At 33.3% G+C, this 26500-nt stretch overlaps 1 protein-coding gene across 7 annotated transcripts in view; it reads right to left on the minus strand.

Annotated features, from left to right (window-relative positions):
- Nucleotides 1-26500, minus strand: part of LOC127702592 (perlucin-like protein) — a 79250-nt gene that overhangs the window by 22805 nt on the left and 29945 nt on the right. Inside the window, exons 1-3 of one of the 7 annotated variants that reach the window (XM_052206871.1) lie at nt 11958-12154; nt 10737-10828; nt 9945-10032 (exon numbers count right to left, since the gene is read on the minus strand). The exons of 2 other annotated variants lie outside the window; for them this stretch is intronic. In XM_052206871.1, coding sequence (XP_052062831.1) covers nt 9945-10032; nt 10737-10828; nt 11958-12096 — 319 coding nt within the window. In that variant the 5' untranslated portion in view covers nt 12097-12154. Of the gene's footprint in view, nt 1-5395; nt 5418-7435; nt 7587-9944; nt 10033-10736; nt 10829-11957; nt 12155-26500 lie in introns of those variants that run through there. 4 more of the 7 variants (XM_052206870.1, XM_052206869.1, XM_052206867.1 and 1 more) reach the window with 4 other exon arrangements.

Raw genomic sequence — 26500 nt, forward strand, 5'->3', positions numbered from 1 at the left:
CAACCATCGCACTTTAGCGTGTGACGCCATCGTACTTTAGCGTAGACCATCGCACTTTAGCGTGACCATCGCACTTTAGAGTCCTACATATAGATAGTTGAAAAGCAAAAATATAGAAAGAAGGATCATAGAGAATAATTGAGTATACTTAATTATGAAGAATCATGCAAAGACATTATTCTCAGAGCATATACATGTCTCTGGAAGAATTGAGAATAAAAAAAAACTAAATAAAGAATATTCAATCATTTATATATTATTTATAACTCATTCACATTTTGTTCCATTCAGAATTAAATAACTCTGCTGAGGGGGGCATGGGAAGTTTGGAAAATTGACAAACGATAATTACTCTAAATTCTAATCAGAGGAGAATTAAATGTTAGACAGTCAGAGTGTAATAAATAAAATATAAACATATATTTTTCAAAGCGATGTCACAGAAAAAACAGATTTTTTTTTTATTACTAATAAGATTCTGCAATTTGAGTATCTATGTCCAACAGATGTCAGTGAATTAGAAATTTTACTAATCTGATAGACGTTTAGTTAAGAATCTGTGACAAGTTCTTTTGTAATATTATTAGGAAATTGCCTACCGCCTCCTTGATTTAGAATTGCATACTCTTCAAGATTAAGGTAGCCTACACAAATAACAGCCAGTTTTGGACTTGATCTTTTTGTCCAAGGTTAAACAATATATTTTGTTTTATAATTTTCAACTCATGAACTATGCAAATATTTTTAACACTATCTCCTCATGATATTCGACGAAAAGCTCACCAGATCTTATCTTCGCATGTTTGCCAATATGGCGAATCAAATCAAAGATTTACTTACTTAATTTCAAGTTGGCAATTACATGTATACTCAAACCTAGGTTGCCACATGTTGAGCAGAAAGTTCCTAACTTTATCATTCACAATACTTGAGTTCACCCATGTATTTTGGAGGTTCGTGTTCCACATAAAGGCGGATTTAGAGCACCCTGCCTCTTCCCTTTTTGTGGCAAAAATTTGATCTATTATATCGGGAATCACTGATGCATGACTAGGGAGGCCCCCTGTTTAGCAGTCAGTGGGCCCCCTTATGAAAATTTCTGGATCCGTCAATGGCACAATCTTTATAGTTTTTATGTAATGTTAAGCCCAACGGTTACTGGGAATTTTGACAGTATTTCATACCAAGGTTGTTTGGGTATCACAGTTTTAAAATGTTATCACCGTTGATCCAATAAACAAATCCTGGGTTGATCTATTCTTAAACAACTTCTTTCCAGTAGTACCCTCACAATGGTATTAATGACATTAATGCCTCCAACCTGGGACTATTATGGAGACTATTATACAATAGTCCCAGCTCCAACACTGATCACTGATATTTATGTTCCCCTTTTAAATAGAATAGAGAAATTGAGGACATTTGTTCCACATTTTATGAACTTTGAAAAAACACAAGCACATGTAACTTTTGACACCACCTGCGGGCAAGTGCCTGCAGGACACTGATGTGGTGGAACGTGGGTGGTGGTAAGTCAGTGGCGGATCCAGAACTTTTCATAAGGGGGGCCCGCTGACTGACCTAAGGGGGGGGGGGCGCTCCAGTCATGCTTCAGTGATTCCCTATATAATCAACCAAATTTTTTCACACGAAAGGGGGGCCCGGGCCCCCCACCCTGGATCCGCCTATGTAAGTTTATAACCGCCGTTACAGTAAACCCCTCTCAACCCACCAAATGCTTGCTTGAAACACAAGTAAAATATAAGCAGGTAATTATATCCTTTGCTTTTATTCCACACCAAAGATGAAGAAACGTATGATCAAGTTATAATGGTATATTATTCTGTACATTGTATAAGCCTAAAAATTAAAGGGACGAAAGTATGTAGTGACTATTGTTTGTCGTGATTTAAACACGATAATAGTGTTGCTTTCCCCTTTATCTTATGAGCCGTATTGAACAGGACAGACTACCCCAAACACTCTGAAACTTTTCAAGTACTTTCTATATACTCATGTGTATTATATTGTTAGTTACAAATAAGAAAATACTAAATAAAATATGCAAATTTATAATTTAGTTCCATAACTGTATGAATATCTACTGGGTGTATCTGTCTGTCTTTTGTCCAAGATAGTTGGCAGATATATAGGAATAAAAAGAGATGTAAGGTTATTGTAACACACCTTTGAGAAAGTTATTCAAACAATAATAACAAAAACACAACACAACAAATCTAGATATTCCAAGTTCTAAATCATTTTTTTTCAAAGTGTTGAAGATCAAAAGATCTGCAATTAACACCAAATTCTCCCAATATAAATGCATACTTCTTTTACCTGTGTATATGTATTAAAAGAAATACCAATGAAAATCTTAATTAAAATAAATGTTTAAAGATTAAACTTTTAATTGTTCAAATAAGAAGAACATTTTATGGGGGAAGGCCGGGGTGATTCACAGAATCCCCTGGCCTACTCCCTTTAGGAATTATATATAGAGAGAGACTTTTTACAAGTCTAGTCTCACTTTTTTTTAAGGATCCTGGACCCATATCTGACAATTATTGCAATTTTATTTACTTTGCCTTTTTTTACTGCGATTATTTTCCTAAGCTGATTGGATAAAATACCATTTATTATGGTGACAATTAAGGATAATCAGGGGCTGATCCAGCCATTTTTAAAAGGGGGAGGGTCCCAACACAGGATAAAAGGGGGTTCCAATTATGTTTCCCCATTTAAATGCATTGTTCATTCAAAAAAAGGGGGGTTTCATGTGAAAATAATTTTTTTTATTAAAAGTAAAATAAGATTTTCAATGGAATATATGTCTTACAAGGTATTAGATGTTAATAAACAAGTTTTAATTTTGATGTAAATTTTTTTCAACTTGGACACAATTAACTTTTTTTCATGTGAATTTCACATGAAAAATTTAACGTAAAATTCATGAGAAAAATTTAACTTAAATTCACATCAACAAAATTTTCCTGTGTAACACATGCGTTACACATGCGTTTGACTATACATGTGTTACACATGCAAATATCACATGTGTCACATGCGTTTTCCAACACATGCGTGACACAGGTGTTTTTCAGACACATGCGATTCACATGCATGTATTACGCATGTGAATGCATGTGTACCACGCATGATTCACATGCGTGGCAAGAAACATGTGTATTACGCATGTGACACACCTGTGACACATGTGTTTTTAGGTACATGCGTGACACATGTGTGGCATTTTTGCCCTAGTAGTACAAGAATTCGAAACAAAATGTATCTTATTTACTAGTATGATTAACCAGTGATGTCTATTTAATTTTCCGAAAGAGATTCTCAAGAAGATCAATTTTATATAAAGATGACAGCAATATTATAACAGGAAACCGATTAGTCGAGTATCGTTTTGGTATTCGATACTCGGTACATTTTGTACTACCAAGCGATACTCGAATACTCGAGTACTCGTTGACATCCCTAATAAATACATTACGACAGACAGCATCCAAGGACAATCACTGGATAAAAGTCTCCTGGTTTGGGAGAGGCACATGCAGAATATATCGGAGAAACATTTCTTCGTAGGCTCTCAATCCATCTCCTATTAACCTGGGACATTAGTGTAGCAATACATCAATAGAAAAACTATGAAAATCAACTGAAAAAGAGGTAATCAGATCGGTGAGGGGATCCTATTTAAGGAAATGGCATTATTGTTCAGAAACTCCTGATAATAAAAGGCGAGTGACATTTTTCAAAAAGATGCTTAGTTATCGACTTCGATGCACACACCTAACATACGGCTATATATATTATATATAATTCGAAATCTTATGATCTGTATTGTTCTATTCTTTAATAATTGGAACTGATTGTTTCACACGGTTCGCATCTATATTTAGGCATACGACAAGTTAACAAAGGAAATATAACTTAAAATTGTATGCATCTGTTATAGATTGATTCTGTAATTGTTCAGGGTGTGTATTCAATCATTGGTGTTTCACATTTTATATAACAAATATTAAGGTAATTTGAATTATTAGTTATTATACAATCAAAATGAATTATTTAAACCTGAATAATCAATTGTATTTTAGTTTTGGATGAATAAATATCTTTTTTTTCATTTTATCAACATCCCTTCCATAGCCGTGATCGTATAGTCGTTTTTTACGAAAGTGATATCGGTAAATATTAAAAATGCGAAGTTCGAACAATGTTCCGGAAAGACATTTTGTGATTGTAAAATAATTTTCTCTAGCAAAATATTATTTTACTGAGGATATTATATATTTCATTGGCATATAATGGTGATGTTTATTTATTTGGACCACTTATTATCAAAAGAAGAAAAGTTGTTTGATGGCATATAATATAAAACTAAAAACATGAGTAAACGTTTACTACGAAAGTCCTTGTTCGTAACCAACGCCAGCTGTCATGGTATAAGGGATGTTACTTTTAGTTTTATAACTATGGTGTTATAGCCGAAATTGTATACAGACTCTGTTTAACAGATAAAAAAACGACAAAGGGACAAAGGGACAACATCTGGACTGCACCACGAGAAAGGAAGAGTTTGTTGATAAGGACATCTATACAGGTCTACAGAAGAGTTGTTGCAAATATTCTATTTTAACGTGTACATAGCGAGAGAATTTCAATGCATCGAAATTAAATCCAAATTCCGAGCGGACCTGGCTGTGTTTTTATACATCCCGGTCTTACTACCGAATGGGAAAAGTCAAGATGTTCCTACTTATATACCCCAGTAACTCATAGGGGTTTCTATGATATCAATCAAAATGAGAATGTATACATTTCTTCACAATTGTATTAACTAATCACCACAGAAAGGTTGGAAGTTTGGTTTGGAATCCCCAGCCTGTTGCATGTAGAGATAATCAGGTTCCTACATGTAGATATAGTAACACATAAAGCCGAGAGTCCTAGTATGAATTATTTAGCGATTGAATGCGGCGAACAGAATCAACAGATTTTTATTGTGCCGAGAATCTGTCGATTTGCAAGATAGGTTTGCCAACAAAAAAAAACACAAATTGCAAATAATATTTTCACCTAGAACACAACTCTTAAAATACTTTTAAATTTAATTTTGCAATCATTTTTATAATGTTATTAATAACACCCGGTCAAACTTGAAAGTTTTTAGCCGTCACGCAGCATTATTCTATTTCCTGAATACTTGAGAATTATTAACAGATTCTTGAAAATAGCATAACCTACGGTCGGTACTCGAGTAAAAGTCGATCCTCATATAAGTAACAATCTATATATAAAAGGTAATGATAGACATGCTGCAGCCCCCAAACCAAAAAAGACGGACAAGCGCCTATGTCATGCTTTAACGTATTCTTACCAATGATCACAGGCTAGGAAAGATAAGAACCATCAAGAGTCTAGAAAAGTTACGAATAGATTCATTACAGGCATCAACACTGAATGATAAAGGCAATAAGGAAACTAAAAACCACTTCAAGGTTCCCGACATTTAACTTATATGCACACCTGTTAACTTAAGCGTGATGCTGGATACGCACTCATCCCTCCCCTGTTTTTCTCGTTTATTGAAATAACGATGAAAATCACCAAGAATAATCAATAAATTAAAAAAAAAATCGATAACTCAGATATCATGTATACAGCACCTTTTTGTGTTGGTGCTATTATATTTCGTTTTAATTATTGCATGTGCAGTTCCTTATAAAAGGTGTTCGTACCGCTAATTCTTTTCGTATAGTCAAAATCTTTAAATATCTCGTTGTTTTTATACATCCGTTCGTTTGTTCGTTCGGTCGACCGTCCGTATTTTATTTCATAACAATCCCCTTAGAATCACGGACTAAATGCTAGATTTTCCGAAATATTGCATTGGTTTTTCCCTAACTTAGCAATTTCTTTGTTTTTTTAAGATGGCTTCCAGTAATGTTTTGCCCACTACTAGTAGTTTCTGCTGTCATAAAGAAGCGCAATTGAACTAAACATTAATTTGGTATTGAGATATATTGAGTTAGAACAGTCCAAGTTCCGATATTAAACTGTAGCAATCATTGAAATTGAACAAATACATAACAACGTGCAAATAGATTTCAACTAATTCATATTCTAATCTTAAACTCTTCTGTCGTTAAGTAAACAAAGCCATGATTTATTTTCAATAAAACACGGGAGAGTGCTTGACGCCATAATCGAATTTGCAACGTTGGTTGTTTTTCTTACGACGCTTGAGATAAAATGAACATTTCTGCTTGTCATAAAATTCAATGAAATCTTTAAAAACGTAAGTCATCTTGTATTTGTATTTGTATTTTATATTTAAATCGTGAAACGCCTGATTGTTTTCATCAAATCAAAATGACTGCATTCAAACTTGATATACGCCCTATTCGAAAGTAGAAAAGATCTAAGTTCAGAATAGAAATGATTCTTCCATGTCATGCTTCATGGTAATATGATAATTTGTCAATATTATACATCTCGCTTTTGATCTGTATAAAAATATTTACACATATTATGCCTACCCATGTTAAAATGAGCATACTGGAGCATGACTAGGAATAATTATTTCTGAAAACAAAACATCGAACACAAATTCCTTGTAGATCTCGAAAACTGGAAAATGGATAACCGAATTTCTCTTCGGGAACATAGAACACGACACGTTAAAATAAGGAGATGTGGTATGATTGCAAATAAGACAACTATCCAGCAAAGTTCAAATGAAGTGGATGAAAGCAATTATAGGCAATCGTACGGCCTTCAACAACGAGAAAAACATATACCGTATAGTTGGCTATAAAAGGCCCCGATCGCGACATGAAAAAAAGATTTGAAACAATTCAACTGAGAAAACTAACGGCTTAATTTACAACAAAACAATTTGCGAAAAATAAAATGACAGATATGAACCAACGACAACCAGTGAATTACTGGCCCCTGACGTGGGACAGGCACATGCAGAATATGGCGCGGTTAAACATGATTGTGAGTGCTCTAACCTCCCCCTAACATGGGACAGTAGTGTTACAGAACACCATAAGAACAAACTATAAAAATCAGTTGAAAAGGGCTTAACTCATCAGATCGGCATAAAGTAGAAAAACGAACTCGATTTAAGCTATGCAACATTCATATCACCACACATTGTTTATAGATGTTACCATTTTAACGAAGAAATCGTTCGTATTCCAATAAAAAGAGTTAACGAAACTGGAGTTACATATGTGTGTACAGACATTTGTTTTTAAAGTAGTCTTTTAATGAGAATGTATCCTTATAAAATTAATATCATAATCAAATATAACACTGCAGACAAAAACAAGGAGATGTGGTATGATTGCCAATGAGACAACTCTTCACCACACAAAAAGGACAGAGTCTTGTAATGAACAATAAATACCTGATGGCTCTCACAAATGTACGGAACTGATTGTTTCCACGGCGCATCATTCCATTTGTAGTTCTGCCCATGCAATAAATGAGCACAGTCCTCTATGCCGCCGGAATTAGTAGGTTCATGTGACGCAGTGTTCCAATCTGTATAATTTACTTTAGACAAATCATTCACCTATCTCCAATCACCCTCCTTGAAATCTGTTGCTCCCATCCAGTAACTGCTTTGAATCACTTCTGTATAATTAATCCAAGTTCATTATTAGATATATGATGAAATTGCAAGACAATAATATATGTATAATTCATCTGTTGTACTAGTTTTTTCTCTCCTTAAAATACACCTGTGACGTAAATTTTTTGTTCAAACACTCCATTATTTTTGAGGAATGGAGAGTTATTTTTCAATTGTCCATCTTCATTCATCCGGACGTTTTGTCCTTTGGGTATTTCCATGGGCAATTTCTTAAAAGGTGTTCACCCATGGAAATAGTTCTAAAGGACGTAACGCGATATTGAATGAAGATGAAAACTTACTAAACGGCTGATATTAAATGGATTTTTTTAAAAATTGGGATGACCTCGTAGTAATACAATGAACACCAAATATCTCATTATTAATGAACAGCTTTTATTTGCGAGTCGTAATTCCATCGTATAATATATGGTATCGTTTTCACTAAAATTCCACAACATAATCCACAATTTGTTTTCCGATGCACATCTTGGCTACATTTCTGTCACGGATAGTATCCAAGCGGGTAAAAACGAATATTTTCCATTGAGTGCCAGTCCTCTTCTGCTGTTCTGTGGATCTACAAAATATCAAATGTGTTAACTCAGTTGAATTCTTTCGTAATGTTGAACACAGTAACATTATACAATAAGAAAAATTAGTTCACTTACAGATTTGCTTTTAATTTTACCGTTTAAGATATCATTTGCTTGAAATTTAAAGTGTTGTATTTTGATTTTGTACAGCAAAAATCGTTTGTTCCATTCTTATATGTACATTAAAAAAAAGAAATATTACTCAGATAGTTTCTACAATAATATTGTGGTTAAAAAGAATAAATAGTTCAAGAAACTAAAATGGTCAAAATGGCGTATTCGATATCTTATTTGATTTTTCGTTGTTATAATTTGAATATGGTACTATTGAATAGAATTTGAAGGGTATGGATAACATTTGAATAAGGCTTGTGTTAAATATTGGGCGGGATTTTTTATTCAATTTTCAACAGAAACGCGTAACACAATCAAATTCCTTCGCTGTTGTTATATGTCCAGTGGCAAATATAACAGTTATATCGGCAGTGCAAATGACGGCGTTAATCTTGAAATGTTTAAATGAAATCAAAAAGTAGTTTTCCACTTAAGTTAAAGACATACAAAAGGCAATCTTTCTGATAATAGTTTGATCTAATAGAATGGTTTGAAATATAGAATCATATTTTGTTTCAGGTCGAGCACACCCTTATTAGTTAAATAACATATACTAGAGCGTTACATACCTGGAAATTTATTCTAGTTGTACCATGTCATTTTTCTCAGACGATTCTACATCCAAGATTCATCAAACGAAAAACACATAATCCATTAACAAATATGCATAAATATTAGTTTTTTTCTCTCTCACCCCAGCCTTGCTTGTGGATTATTGGGCACACAACAGGGAAAATGAAAAGCAAAAGAAAACCATAACAAAATGAAATAAAATCTGAAGATTCGTTCTATATTAAAGGTGTATTTTAAGTTAGCGAAAGTCCAAATAACTGTCCATTCCTGGGAAATAATGGGCGTCGGCCCTACGGGCCTCCGCTCCATTATTTCCCAGGAATGGACAGTTATTTGGACTTTCTCTATAACATAAACCTATACAAAGCAACCCAACAGTTTGAATTATTAGAAATCAGAAAAAAATGTCACGCTATTCAGAAGAAGAGAGGCGAAAAATACCAAAGAAACATTCAAACTCATAAGTTGAAAATAAACTGACAACGCCATGGCAAAAAACAAGAAAAAGACCAAAAGACAAAAAAACAGTACACAAAACTAAACATTAAAAAACAAGGACTGAGCAACACGAACCCCACTAAAAAAAGGGGGTTATCTCAGGTGCTCCGGAAGGGTTAACAATCGGTAAAAAAATCGATCGAATAAATTGGCTGAAATATATAACCGAAACGGAGGCTATGTTGGATAGCAACAGATATTTTGCCTTACAGCAGACAACTTAAGGAATAATTGAAGCTGTTGAAAGGATTCTTGCGCGTGTACATGACGTGACACTGTTTCTACTGGAGGTATCGGATTTACCGTCACAACTAACGTGGTAGGGTATTTATGCTTACCACACAAACCAATAGACAACTGCTCATACGCATAAATTTTACTGCGAACTAAGAGGAATTTTGGTGACCATACTTCTATACATCAGCTAATAATATTAACTATAAGACTCAACTTCTTTGAGATGGTTTGATATCACCACAGAAAACAAATGATATACTTACTTTTACTTGTGATCATGGTAACAATCCAGGAGTTTTCAGGAGAATCAGTGACTTGTGTGAGGTAACCTCCAAGGTTTCGACAATCTACCTACAAACATAAAGTAGGTTGTTTTGGAGAATTTTCAGATGTAATCAGTTATTAGCACTTGATGCTTCAATCTAATTAAAATTCAGATCTATCGGAATCGCTAGCTCCGTCAATAAGGATAACGAAATCAGAAATCTATATTTTAACTAGATTGGAGATGCTTCAAACTGGCTTACACATTTTACTACAAAGCCTCTCAAAGTATTTGTATGTTTCAATATACACACTATCTTTAAATGACCATACAATGTTATTCCTGCAGGGTCGTGACAAGAGTATTACTTTACCGAAGCACCACGGGTTGCTCAACCTTACCATTAATCTCAGCAAACAGGATTACTTTAAGTTTAAAAAGAAATATATGTGTTATACTTTTTGAGACCTTGCTTTAAACTCGATATAAAAATACAAGTGTAATCGTCGGCTTATTTCTATTGTCAGGGATACGTCAATTTATTACCATTGATCATATATAATAAATATTTTTCATTGGGGGAAATATGAAAATAAAAATGCAGATACGTATATCACAATTGAAGTTAAACAAATTTATAATTCAGAACTTATCATTATAAACAATAAGAAGATTAATGTAAACAACTTCTGGTCACAGTATGATCTTCAAAGTGTTTGTATATTTTAATTCATGCCGTTCTAGCTATTCTATTTTATTGTGTTCAAACTAAAAACAAACTGACACATACCTCCGCCTCTTGCCAGGGTTTTTTGTCTTTAGAAAAGAAATAACAGCTATCCTTGTATTCTTTCCATCCTGGTCTGCATCTCGGAGATTTTCCTACATATATTGAATACTATCTACGTATTCTGTAAATAATGATTTTATGAGTTTAAGTCTAAGATTGATTCATTTCGAAAAATATTTGAAAAAGAATTTCTGATTATTTTTGGTTACATCTTCTTCTTTAACAAATTCAGCATTAACACATGCATAGAAACGAGATAGTATGACAAAAATCATTAGCTTTCATTAACGTAAATTAAACGTCTTTTCATTTAATAGATAACGAATTTAAAAAAAAATAAATACATCACTTAGTCAAACATTTTACCGAGATACCGGGTAGTAATTAAGGCAATGCAATTCCGGCTTGTTATAAATGAACTGAAATATGAAAGCCTTGTCCTTGCGGCTCCAGCTCACTCCCTCAAGCCAGATTGATATTCACTGAATTTGGCTATTCATTTAAGGACCCTTTTGGTAATTCATCTCCTAACGTTTCTACGTATTTATACATCCTTAGCTTTTAGATATTTAGGTTTGAGCTAATGAAGGTAAATCCAGAAAAGCGTTTCGTACACACGAAATTTATAAAGTGTTAATTCCATTCACTCAAATTCTATATATATAGAATAAAGAATGGAATCGGGGGATGTGTCAAAAAGACAACCCGATCAAAAAGCAGAAAACGATGGGTCTCAGCGAAGCGAGAAAATCCCACACCCGGAGGCGGGCTTCAGATGGTCCCTTAACTATAATTTAAACTAGTTCAGCAAAATAGACACCACACTAAACTCCGAAACATACAAATGAACCAAAATTAAAAATGCGTAAACAGAATTGTATATATATGAATAATCGCCGGGACAAAGCCATATAGAGTGCAACCCAATGACACAAATAGCATAAAGACATACTAATGTCTTCAGAAAGTCTTCAACAATTTACGGATGTCTTTGCAGCATGTCAACAATTTACGGATTTCTATGCAGCATGTCAACAATTTACGGATGTCTATGCAACATGTCAATAATTTACGGATGTCTATGCAGCATGTCAACAATTTACGGATGTCTATGCAGCATTTCAAGCTCTCAATCGCTCCGACTCGTAGGAATTGTGTGAACAAGTAAAACAAAACATGTGTGAGATCTTTTAGCTGTATATAAATGAATTGGTACCTTACCTTCCAATTTTTCTTCCAATTTCTTTATGGAAGATTTTATACCAGACAATATTGCCTTTTCATTTTTCCCAAGGCATGTTTCCGATTTCACAACCAGTGTACAGCAAAATATCACAATTAGTGGAGAAATTATCTTCATTTAAATAATAATCATTACAATTAAGGATCATAACTTTCAAAAGGAAAAATGAAATAATAAAATATTTTACAACATTAATACCTTTCAAAGACAAATACGATCAAAATAAATAAGCGTAGAAGATTTTTGAGACAGCCTTTACCTTTGTATAGGTATGACTGAATCTATATTTTGGTATTGTAAATCCATAAAAAATGTTGAGGTCTGACATAAAAAAAACCTGTTTAAAGGCATTGTATAGAAATGATATGATAAAAGTGTAGTAAATACGTATGAAAAACTGCTGGTGCAAAAAGCATATCCCGTATTGTAGACAAAGATATGACAAAGTTTATTTTTGCTTTGGAAACCACGAAAGTTATCAAAATCAAAAAATGAAAACAAAGCTATAAGATCTTAGGAATTTCTGAAAGTTTCATTAAAATCCAGTCAATTTATGTACATTCTACTTCTTAAACAAAATCTGATACAGATAATCATGAAAATGTAATTTCAACAATAAACGAACCTTTTGCACAATATAGTAATCGGCAGTTCTGGTGGTTGCACACGTGTCCACCAGACTTCTTTGCATATGGAATTTAAGGTTATGGACGTCAGAGAAATATGAGAATGATGACATTTTCGATAATGTTTACCTGCAATATTCAGTCATTTAATACATTATATCATATTACGGAAAGTCGAAAACGGTCCGAGGTTCTTCCCTCTTGACATCATAATAATGATATTAATTATGATAATAATAATAATAATAATAATGATAATGATAATAATAATTTTAATAATAATTTTAACAAACATCCCATATTTTACAACATTGTAGTGACTTTTTTAGAGGAAGTTGTCCATAAAATCATTATTGAACTGGGATACTGGGATTATAAGATACACCTTCATGTTTTGCTTTGTTTCGAGTGAGATGTGCAAAAATTTTGTGTGTTTGAAATGCCGCTTCCCGGATTTACCTTCACCAGGAACTCTCCAACCCCCAAATTAGAAAGCCAAAGATATATAAGTACTAGTAATCGAATGCGCGAGGAGTGTTAAAATAAGGACCTATAATGTGTCATAAAGTTATTTTTTCACATTGAGATGTTGTGGAGTATTTTAATGATTACTTTTGCCATGTTTCGCCGCGCTGTATTATTTGTTAATAAATTTACGTTTTAAAAACTAATCAGTTGGATAATGTCAATAATTGTGTTGAGTTGTTGAATTTTGTCCTCTGTGTAGTATGTCAGAACGTGAATGTAACAATGATTGTTTATAAAGTCAGGGATAGCAACTCTAAATATTCAAGAAATAGTAAAATTATTTTTGTTTGTCCATTAATAATTATAGTTATGAATTGTGTTTATGCCAATCTATACTAAAAAAAAATATGTTATACATGTATTAATCAAATACGTATAAGTGTATAATATAGACAATATGTTTGTACGGAATATGTCATAATTTAACATGGTTTTGATACAAGGGATGTATTTGTGTTATATACATATTGTCAAAAAATAATATATAGTACTTTCTGAGATTGAACATGAAAGTCAAAATTGACTGATATGTTCAATACCAAATGAGGAAAAGACACGTGCTCTCGTTTTATGAATATAAAGCTATAGGTTCATCTTGCAGAACATATTTGTGGATTGCATAGTTGTGAAACATAGATACCTGATATGTTATTATATTAAATCATACTTCATATAGAAATACTTTTGATATCTTTCGAAAATGCAAATAATATTCAGACAGTACTAGTCTATCAAGTGGACTTTGGGTGGAGGTGACATAGTTTTCAAAGAATGGAAATTCGTTTCCTATATAAATTTGCATTAATAGTTCTCTTACGGAGACAATAGTATTTTACGCGACATATCAGTAAACAAGAGCAAGTTAGAGATATAGCTTTGCTTAGTTTCCATCATACATTTCCTTTTCCAGAATTCACATATATTCCAGATTCAGAAGCCTGGGTCACACAAGTATTGGACAAAGTCTGCATGAAGAGGAACAGAATTGCTTCTAATAAGAACATGTGAAACAACAATGACAAATATATTGTTCATAAAAAAATCGTGTATTTCGGAGTGGAATTTTTATTTTTAACATTGTTAGATTTTTTCTCTCTCTATCTCTCTGAAATTAAACATCTGCATCTTCGTTGGTCATTCTCTATGATATTAAACAAATCATATTTACCTGTTTAAGTTTAGAACAAGGAAGATTTGATTGGGCGATTTGTGTATGTCGATTCCATAAATTGATTGTTTGCCTAACGTGCACGGTGCAGTGTCGAATAACAATTAAAGTTATGGTTTGCTTTTTATGTCTACCTTCTATACTAAAAATAATTATTTAATGAATGTAGTTACTAAATAAGTAAATGTGTAATAATAAATAATATTCTTATACGTAACTTATATATGAAAAAGATATATTCATCAACAAGACCGCAACCCAACAGTTGATATATAAAAGTTAATGATAGACAGTAGAAGTCAACAAACTCTTACGTCGGACAACCGTCTATGGCATTCTTCAACCTTTGATCTGGGCCAATGATCTCGGGCTATGAAAAATCTTAACCATCTATAGTCTACAAAAGTAACGAATATATTCATTACAGATATCTTGTTTCTTTTAAAATAACTTACTATAAGGAATATATTTTATCTTTGCTGGCCCATACATTCCATATTGTAGCATGGCTCTTTATTATATATGGCAAATTACTGATAAAATTGAGAATGGAAATGGGGAATATGTCAAAGAGACAAAAACCCGACCAAAGAGCCTATGGCATTCCTCAACCTTAGATCCGGGCCAATGATCTCGGGCTATGAAAGATCTTAACCATCTATAGTCTACAAAAGTAACGAATATATTCATTACAGACATCTTGTTTCCTTTAAAATGAATTACTATAAGGAATATATTTTATCTTTGCTGGCCCATACATTCCATATTGTAGCATGGCTCTTTATTATATATGGCAAATTACTGATAAAATTGAGAATGGAAATGGGGAATATGTCAAAGAGACAACAACCCGACCAAAGAGCAGACAACAGCCGAAGGCCACCAATGGGTCTTCAACGTAGCGAGAAAATCCCGCACCCGGAGGTGGTCCTCAGCTGGCCCCTAAATAAAATTGTGTACTAGTTCAGTCAAAATGGACGCCACACTAAACTTCAAAACATAAAAATGAACTAAAATTGAAAAACAAATACAAGACTAACAAAGGCCTGAGGCTCCTGACTTGGGACAAGCGCAAAAATGCGGTGGGGTTAAACATGTTTTGTGAGATCTCAATATTTTCAATATTGTTGTCTTTATCTCCCTCATCACAGTATCCATCTTGCTGGTGAAATATAAAGAACTAATCTTTACTTGTATTTTAAAAATCTGTTTAAATCTCTGTCGGCTGTGAATGTGCGTCAAATGATTGATGTCTTCTCCGGTTACCATGAGAAATTTTACGGTTATATTACACACATAATATGCCCCAAAACATTCAAAATGAAAATGGATACAATTAAAAAAAAAAAAATCATAATAACACTAAATAAAATATAATACACACGACAATTGATCTCAACTTGTCCTACTTAATTGTTTAATATACAAAATAAAAAGAAATGGCATTCATTATCCGGTATTTTTCTCTTCGGGTGATATAATTTGTGTCAAGACTGAACACATTCTCTCTCTGTGGTAAATTGTCGGCTCTATTCTCGCAAATGAGACCCCCAGTTTTCTTATCGTTGTGAATATACACATATCAGCAAGCATTACACATTTTATATAGATAACAACAGAGTTGAATATGGGGTAAAGAAATGTATAATTTCATGTTACACATGACACAATCCCAAATCGTTGTCTTTTAGTCTTGATTTCTTTGAAATGGCAACAAGCAATCATAAGACATCTTTGATTCAAAACAGGATAATTAATACTTTTCTCCACGAAATATTTAAAGTGTTATTTTCAAAAATATACAATAATTGTTTATATTTCGCAATGTGATACTGTGTTACTTAAAATTTGGACCTGTTACTACCAAATCATATACATTTGGTACCTGTAAAACTTATCCTCGTAATTTTGTAGTAGTCAAATGCTAATCATAATAATTTCGCTATCTATAATTGGTTTCTATCTCACTACATTCGTGAAATGTATAAGTATTGTGCGAATGAACTTTGTGTGCAGATTTCAATGGTATGTCACCTAGAAAAACGTTCCAATATGCAATATTCCACGTGTGAAAAAAAAACCTTAATAAAAAGTCGAATTACGTTCTAACATTTTTAGAAAAATGCAAACCAATAGCTTAAAAAGGTGTCTTCACATCAAATGATTTAGTGGGATTGGTGATCGTGTGTAGGTATTCAGACGATACAATCACTAGTTGTGTGGTCGTTACTTTCCGCTTCTGTGGTCTTTATACCTAAAGATAGTTTAACTTTTGAATCAGCAATATACGTCGCCATGTGTAATGTCGTCTAAATGACACACAGACCACCATATGTTCGCTTTATATACGAAATAAATTGTTGACAATGATGATGATTATAAAAAAAAATGCAAATACTTTTTTTTCAAATCGAATGCGAGAACAAAACATATACTGTTGCTCATATTATTTTAGCATTAATATAAAGATTTAAAAAGAAACTTGATGTTTGGCAGTTTTTGCAATTTTTCCGAACACGTAATACTTCTGAACACTAGATAACATGCCAGTACCTAACTACTGGCGGATAGTAAACTAGGATAAATAAAGTGCAAAAAGAAGTCTCAGCCAGAAATGGCACGGACACAACGTTATTAAATAATTATTTTAGTGGTTACGACATTTGTTTAACTTTCATCAGGTACGCTCTAAACCAAAAGTTTGGGGAGCAAAATATATATCTAACTGTGCGCGCATGTGGATATCAATTTTATGCCATGTTTATTGCTTTTATTGGATACAAAAGAGGCGGAAGATATCAAGGGGACATTCAAAACTCATATAAAGTAAAAGAAAATCTGAGAACTCCATGGCAAAAAAATGTATCGAGAAGGAAAACAAACATGTCTACAAAACACTACATAAAATACTGAGCAACACGAACCCCATCAAAACCGGAAGTGGCCCGGAAGGGTAAGCAGATCCTGCATCATATGTGGCATCCGTCACATGTATGATCAACGAAACCACAAACTTTTGAATTATTCAGTAAAAGGACATCGCTTTCAATTGCGGAACATGAAGTTATCGGATCGGTGGAGTATGTTAGGGCTAAGAAAAAGTATAGAGCAAAGTAAAACGTTGGTTAATTTTCTGCTGTAAAATGCGCTTTTTGATTTTAGTTTACATCAAACCAGATAAAACAATCTACCTCTGAAATGAGTTATATTTTGGTAATAGGACTTATGATTCAATGAAACTTTGTACTACCAACTACAAAAACTTTTTTGTTGGCATCTTTGTCAGATTTATTTGTATGTTTGTTTGCAATTTTTTAAGTCAGTTGTAAAACTGTGTAAACATATATCACAGTCATACAACACAAATCTGTTTGGGTTGCTCCCCCTATGTTGTCAATATAACGGAACTGTCATACAAGTGGGAGGTTTTTGTTAGATATAAAATCATGTTTAACCCACCGTTTTCCCCCGAAAATTCCTGTGCTTAATCAGGAATATGACAGTTGTTTTTCATTCGTTTCTTCTGTTGATATAGTCGAGCGTTTGATTTTGTCAGTTTTTATGGGTTTTCCCCGTTTTGAATTTACCTTGGAGTTTGGTAGTGTTGTTCATACTTTTTTTAACATAATTTAAGTAGTGTAAATTGTATACCAAATCTTGGAAAAGTTGCTTACATTGCCTTTTTACTGTTTTCTCTCTGAACTTAAAAGATATACTCTGTCGATCTCTTTTGGTTCGCGATTTTGACTTTTCGATTTTTTGTTCATGATTTAATTGTCTATATAAAGTATGGTTGCCAATAAAACAACTACCACCGGAGATGTTTACAACTATGAATGACAGCACGTCCTTCAACAATGAGTAAAACCCATACTGTACAGTAAGCTTTCAAAACAAAACATAACCAACGAACTAGTTTATACTAAAACCAATCAGTAATTATTTGTTTTTATTGCAGACAACAACGAAAATCACTTGAATACAGGCTCCTGACATGGGAAGGTACAAAAAGATCCGTACACTTTCAACGGATTTAGTGTTAAGACGTCAGATGCTAGTTGTTTGGGTAGAATCTGTTTATAATTTTGTTTATTGTTGCGGTTTGTCTCCTAACTATGCAGTTAATTGGTTAAAATATGATGACCAACATTAAAGTGCCTACTTATAGTAATTTTGCAATCTTCCAAACGGCACTTATCTAAGGTATGATAGATCTACAACTTATATTAAAGTGCCATAGCCTTCTTTATCTAAAGCATTATCAGATTAATCCTAGTTCCAACCGGGATAATGTACTTTAGACAATTCAACCAACCTCCTTAAAATCTGTTGGACCAATCAATATATCTGATGAAACACTTTCATGCTAAATTATGAATGAAACTAAAATAATAGTATATTTTTGTATGTTCTTTTTAAGACTGAATCCCCAAAAACCAAAATCGACGAAGAACATGAAACCTAACTGTATAACGAAAATAAACGTGTGCGGACACGATTTAAAAATGATGTTGGTGTGCACAAAAATGACATGCAATTTTTTCAGACCTTTTCTGAATGATTTTTACAAATGATTGAACGAATTGAGGGTAAAAAATTAAAGAATTTAATCATCATTTACTTACTATTAAGGTATAATAATTCATGCTATTATCAATCATATTACTAGGATTTCTTGAAATGTACATAATACAAAAATAAGGAGATGTGGTATGCTTGCCAATGAGACAACTATCTACCAAATTTCAAATGTAGTGGATGTAAGCAATTATAGGCAACCGCACGACCTTCAAAAATGAGAAAAACCATACCATATAGTCGGCTAAAAAAGGCCACGACATGAAAAATATGAAACAATTCAATTGAGAAAATTAGCGGCCTAATTTATAAAAAAAAAAACAATTTACGAAAAACAAATATGACAGACATGAACCTACGAAAACCACTGAACTACAGGCTCTAGACTTAGGACTGGCACATAAAGAATGTGGCGGGTTTAGATAAAATTATGTTTCTGAGCGCTCACACTTCCCGCTATCCTGGGACAGTAGTGTTACAGCACAACATAAGAACAAACTATAAAAACAAGTTGCTTTTAAAAAAAAAAAAAGACAATACGTGAACCTTAGAACTTTTTTATTCTTATTATTAATTCAACTGAATAAGAAATTATATATCAGTGTTATCTTGGCCATGTGTGTGGAGGATAATATTTTCTTTTTATTGTAAATCATAACAATTTTGGCATGTTGAGAGAAGTGTTAAATATAAAGCAAGGAGAGGAAAAAAAGATTCCCAGACGTATAATTTCTTAAAGAATAATAATTCAAAACATGGAGGACACATGTACCTTCTTCCAAAAATTCATAAAGTTAATCTAGATAAAAGTAATGAGGCATTGCGAACTGGTCAGCTAGCAGGACACATTAATGTTCGTTACCGACCAATCATCAATAAGGGTAACTCTCCCGCGAGAGATACTTACTTGATTTAATTATAAATATAAAAAAGAAGATGTGGTATGATTGCCAATGAGACGACTCTCCACAAGAGACCAAATGACACAGAAATTAACAACTATAGGTTACCGTACGGCCTTCAACAATGAACAAAGCCCATACCGCATAGTCAGCAATAAAAGGCCCCGAAATGACAAATGTAAAACAATTCAAACGAGAAAACTAACGGCCTAATTTATGTACAAAAAATGGACGAAAAACAAATATGTAACACATCAACAAACGACAACCACTGAATTACAGGCTCCTGACTATAAAAATCAGTGGAAAAAGCTTAACTCATCAGATAGATACAAACAGAAATACTACACAGAGTGGACTTTATATACCGTATATACTCAGTTTATTCCTCTACCAATAAGCTTTAATTTGGTGTATAAATTTTTCCTCGATTAGGGGCTGACGGGTTGCAGCTGTCCATTCCATTATTCAAAATAAGCTATTTCTTAATGTTCACGCGTATTTCGATATTTAGGTCCTTCGTTACTCCTCTAATATGCGTTGCGGAACATATTGACTATATACCTTTTGTTTCTCTCTTAATAAGCTTTCGAATGAGGTATAAGGTATATCTATAATTAGGGGCAAAAGGGTCGCAGCAGTTCATTCCATTATTCAAAATATCCATTTCATTATTCATAATTGGCTATTTCTTAATTTTCACGCGTATTTTGGCATTTAGGTCCTCCGTAACCCCTCTAATGGTCATTGCGGTCATGGTCATCGTGGCCGGGTACTTGTATATCCCAACAACAAATAGACACTAAGTACAGACCCGAGAGTACTCGCAGTTACTGACAGCTAGTTCAAAGCCACTATAACAACTAGTTAAAAATATCATGCATCTAAGACTAAATTATCAATTAGTACACATCCAACATCCAATTATTGAAGAGGCATAACTTTTACATTCAAGATACAAAAAAATTTCATTAATAAAATAGAGTCACACGAGGTAAAAAGTATGCATTCTTATTGCCTATGATGTACGTCAATGTACACAAATATGATCATTGATAATTTAGAAGAAACTGTTATCAACGCATTAGACACACAGGAGAATATACTTTAAAGATTCACAACAAAATAGATTTAACTGCATTTGTTAAATTAATTCTTAGAAACAATGAATTTGAGTTTAATGGACTGTTATACAAACACATTATAGGAGCGCCCATTGTCACCAACATGCACAGATCTGCATATGTCTGCCCTATTCATTAAAATCTAAGATAAGTTCCAATGGAGAGAAAACATCAAATTACACTGTCAATAGGGATGACGGTTTTATAGTCTTCACAGGCAAATTAGAGCAAGTTGAAGATTTCTTTAACCTTGCAAACGAAATTGACCATCTACGTAAGTTCTGATATGAGGTGTCGACATCTAGTATGGCCTATTTAGAGGGTGGTAAAGGGTTATTTTCGTGCAACGTTTTCGGCCTTTTTATTTCACGTGTTTCCGTGTTTCGACGTTTTATTTCTCGTTTTCTCGTGTTTGGTTCGATGTGCGTGCTTCGTGTTTTGCAATAATTATTTTCCGTGTTTCGTGTCGGTACTCTTATTTTCTCGTGCTTTGTCCCGCATTTGATTAAAAAGTAAACCGGGAATTATTCAAAGTCAGCCCAAATATTGTTTTAAATTATAAACTAATTAACTGGTTCCAAGATATTTATTAATAGCCTATTGTATTATATAATAAATCGGATGCAACTAACGGACGCTAAAAGGTGACCACATGCAGGGTCGCCATGTCCATTTATAATGACTGCATGATCCCCAAGAACGGATGAGTAATAACGTTTGGTACTTTTTTCCTTAATATTTACGATTTTATTCCTTGGCTTCGTTTTTCCAAAGTTTTTTTTTCCGTGCAACGTTTTTGCGATTTGTTATTTCACGTGTTTCCGTGTTCAGACCCTCCCTTTTACCAGATGTTTGATACCATGGCTCGTTATAATTAAATCTTGACCATTTAACTTTCACTTGTTTATCAAAGGGTACAACTGTCAACTTTGCTCAAGTCAGTAAACCCTTGCAATGCATAAAATGTAGCTTTACAATAAATATACATGTTTGAAAAGGATCTATAGATTGTTTATCATATATCAGATAAGTGAATTAGCGATCTTCGAAAATTCTTTATTGCCAAGTTTTAAATAATCTTAGATACACAGTATGGAGGTGCTCTTAATTGCAGGAAGCTAATACAGATAAGATGAATATGTGTTCCGAATGAATAATAATTTAGCTTCCGAATATTCGTCCATAGACTATATTTCTAACTAATAAATATGCGTGAACCCTCAGGGGTTCACGCAATCAGTTGAAAGGGCTTAACTCATCAGATCGATACAAAGCAGAAAAACATCTGACAACAAGCACCGGACGTGGCAGGGTATTTAGACATCCCTGACAACAAAAAAGACACAAAGTACAGATCTGAGAGTTCTCGCAGTTACTGTCAGCGAGTCGTAACCAATAACAACTAATAAAAAAATCATGTATCTAAGACTAAAATATCAATCAGTGCACACCAAACATCCAATGGATTTAGTGTAAAAACGTCATTAACCGTCAGAGAAAAACACGATCTTATGCATTCCAAAATAAATGTATCGACAGATTGTAGTGAATGTGAATATGTGTACAACAATAATATTTATAGAAATAAGAAGATGTGGTATGAGTGCCAATGAGACAACTCTCCATCCAAGTCACAATGTGTAAAAAGTAAACAATTATAGGTCAAAATACGGCCTTCAACACGGAGCCTTGGCTCACACCGAACAGCAAGCTATTAAGGGCCACAAAATGACTTTTGTAAAACAATTCAAACACGAAAAATAAACGGTCTAATCTATATAAAAAACGAGAAACGAGAAACACTTATGAACCACATCAACAAACGACAAGCACTGAACAACAGGTTCTAGTATGATTTTAGTTTACTGATATCAAACTCAATATTTATACCAATAAAACAATATTCAAAGATCTAATTACAGTGTTGAATTGGTAACCCTTTTAAAATAAATGTAATTAAAGGATTGATAAATTTACCCGGATCGCATCTCAACTTCCGGGTTCGGTAAACAACATCACCGTAAAAATAAGGATGTGCTATTCCTTTTGAAATAAGTTTTTACAGTTACAGCCAAACATGCAAACCAAATCTTTGTACCTATGGAAGAATTCAGTAAATGTTTTAAGTAATTTGTGGTATCGAAATCCCTGACTTAATAATTTTCCAGCAATACAAAGATTACGGTCATTGAAATCCAAATCTTACTACAGAAACGGGTAAAGCAAACGAGTTGGGATATATAAACACGGTAAAAGTTTGCCAGAGGAACGTCACCGTCCAAAAAAGGAAAATTAACAATAGGGAAAGAAAAATCGTACCTTTTGTCGTAATTTTTTGTGTAGAGTTTCTGGTGTAAAACTGAAATAACTAAATCTAGGAAAGGGAAGTTATTGCTGTTGATATTTGATGTATTCAAAGTAAGTTCCTTTAGGTACATTTCGGTAGTATATTAAGAGAATTCTTGATTATTTAACAAAAATTTCAAGATAACTGTAAGTATTGTTGAATTTATCAATTAAATGGAAGTTAGACGGGTTGTTACTAAGTTTTGTCATAAGCTGTGATTAATAACAGTAAAACAACAAGTCTGATATTAAAGAGACACAATTGGTGCGCATAGGAATACATTCCACCTGTCGATAAACTTTAATGCCGAAACGCACATAAATATTGTCAATGAGAAAAACTACAGCTTTAATCATCTCATCACATCTCCAGTAAGTATAGCTAGCATATTTACCTTTCTCATTAGAGAACAGACTTTATATGAGTTACAGCAAATGAATTTACAATCAGTTTTATCAAACGACTATTCAATTAAATAGGAAAACTTTAGTTTGATAAGATTGTGTGGAAGTATGGTATAAAGGGTAGAAAAGTCAAAACTATCAACCGAATGAAAAGGACCACCAAAAGCACGTAATTTATCTAAAATAACGCTGTCTGATATCAGCTTTTCATTGTCATCTTCTTATAAGGAGATGTGATATGATTGCCAATGAGACAACTATTCTCCAAATTCAAATTCAAATGACGTAGATGTTTGCAATTATAGGTCACCGTACGATTGTCTACAATGAGACAACCCCATACGTAAAGTAAGCTATCACATGTTCCGACATGAAAAAAAAAAAAAAAAAACAAGTCTTTTTAATTCTTAACGGCATTATATATAACAATTCAACTTTAGAAAAACAAATAAAACAGACATGTAAAATATCGTTTCATCTCGGCCTCAAGTTAGTGTTCTACAACTAATCTTTCAGTGATTTTAACAAGTTCCTTAACTACTATCAAAGAGCTTATCATAAACTATTGTAATAAAATATATGAAAATAGTGGAATTAACTATTTTTGGAGTGTAAAAAGTTCTTTGAATGTTTTAGATAAATTGCTTGCTTTTGATGGTCCTTTTGATTCTGTTGACAGTTTTGACTTTTCTACTCTTTACACTACACTTCCACACAATCTTATCAAGCAAAAATTTGACCATTTAATTAAATGGTCGTTTGGTAAATCTGAATGCAAATATATTTGCTGCAACTCATTTAAAGCCTTCTTCTCTAATGAGAAAGGTAAATATGCTAGATATACTTACTGGAGGTGTGATGAGATGACTGAAGCTGTTAATTTTCTTCTTGATAATATTCATGTACGTTTCGGCATTAAAGTTTATCGACAGGTTGTAGGTATTCCTATGGGCACTAATTGCGCCCCTTTAATAGCAGACTTGTTTTTGTACTGTTATGAATCACAGTTTATGACCAAACTCAGTAAAGACCCGTCTGAATTGCATTTAATTGATAAATTCAACAACACTTACTGTTATCTTGATGATATTTTTTCGTTAATTAATCAAGAATTTTCTCAATATACTGCCGAAATTTACCCAAAGGAACTTATTTTAAATAAATCAAATTTAAACGGTAACAACTGTCCTTTCCTAGATTTAGATATTTCGGTTTTACACGGGAAACTCCGCACTAAAATTTACGACAAAAGGGACGATTTTTCGTTCCCTATTGTTAATTTTCCCTTTTTGGGTGGTGATGTTCCTTTGGCACCTTCTTACGGTGTTTATATTTCACAACTCGTTCGCTATGCCCGTGTCTGTTGTGACGTTTTTGATTTTAACCAACGTAATCTATGTATTACTGGTAAATTATTAAGCCAGTGATTTCGTTACCACAAATTACTTAAAACCTTTACTAAATTCTTCCACAGATATAAAGATTTGGTTTTGAAGTTTGGTTGTACCTGTAGAAAACTTATTTCAAACGGGATTGCACATCCTCATTTTTACGGCAATATTGCTTACCGTGCCCGGAAATTTAGAAACGATCCTGGTAAACTTATCGATCCTTTAAATAAACTTATTCTAAAAGGTTACCAATTCAACACTGTAATTAGATCATTAAATATTGTTTTTATTGGTACTAATATTGATTTTGTTATTAGTAAATTAAAAGCAAACTAAACATTATTGTTATATACATATACACATTCATGGATCTACAATCTGTCGATACCTATATCTTGGCATTGTACAAGGTCATGTTTTTCTCTGACTGTTTATGACGTCTTTACACTAAATCCATTGGATGTTGGCTGTGTACGGATTGATAATTTAGTCTTAGATGCATGATTTTTTTATTAGTTGTTAGTGGCTTTGAACTAGCTGTCAGTAACTGCGAATACTCTCAGATCTGTACTTAGTGTCTTTTTGTTGTTTGGATGTACAGGTACCCGGCCACGTCCACTTGTATTGGTAGTATTTGTATTTTATCCATTTGATGAGTTAAGCCTCTTTCCACTGATTTTTATAGTTCGTTATTATGTTGTACTGTTACACCACTGTCCCAGGTTCGGGGGAGGGTTGGGATCCCGCTGACATGTTTAACCCCGCCACATTCTGTATGTATATGCCTATCCCAAGTCAGGAGCCTGTAATTCAGTGGTTGTCGTTTGTTTATGTGTTACATATTTGTTTTTCGTTCATTTTTTGTACAAAAATTAAGACCGTTAGTTTTCTCGTTTAAATTGTTTTACATTGTTATTTCGGGGCCTTTTATTGATGACTGTACGGTATGGGCTTTGCTCATTGTTGAAGGCCGTACGGTGACCTATAGTTGTTAACTTCTGTGTCATTTAGTCTCTTGTGGAGAGTTGTATCATTGGCAATCATACCACATCTTCCTTTTTATATGAACCTACTACAAACTCTGAATTAGAAGCTCCTGACCTGGGACAAGCACATAACGAATTTTGCGTTGCTAAACATGTGAGTACTCAACTTTGTCCAAACCTGGGACAGTGGTGTTACAGCACAAGATAACAAATTCTAAAAATCAATTGCAAAATACTTATCTCAATAGATCGGTACGAAGCACAAACAAAATTAAATAAATAACATAAAAACGATAGACACAAAGCACCGATTTAAGATTACTCACAGTTACTAAAAACTACGTCAAAGCCAACGTCATATATGAATAAATCATAGTAAATATCCAGCGTATTTATTGTAAAGGCGTCATAAACACACGACCTTGTGCAATGCCAACATATAAGTAAACAGTAACGACAGGATGTAG

This window comes from Mytilus californianus, unplaced genomic scaffold (genome assembly GCF_021869535.1).
Source record: "Mytilus californianus isolate M0D057914Y unplaced genomic scaffold, xbMytCali1.0.p SCAF_5, whole genome shotgun sequence".
Classification (NCBI taxonomy): Eukaryota; Metazoa; Mollusca; class Bivalvia; order Mytilida; family Mytilidae; genus Mytilus; species Mytilus californianus.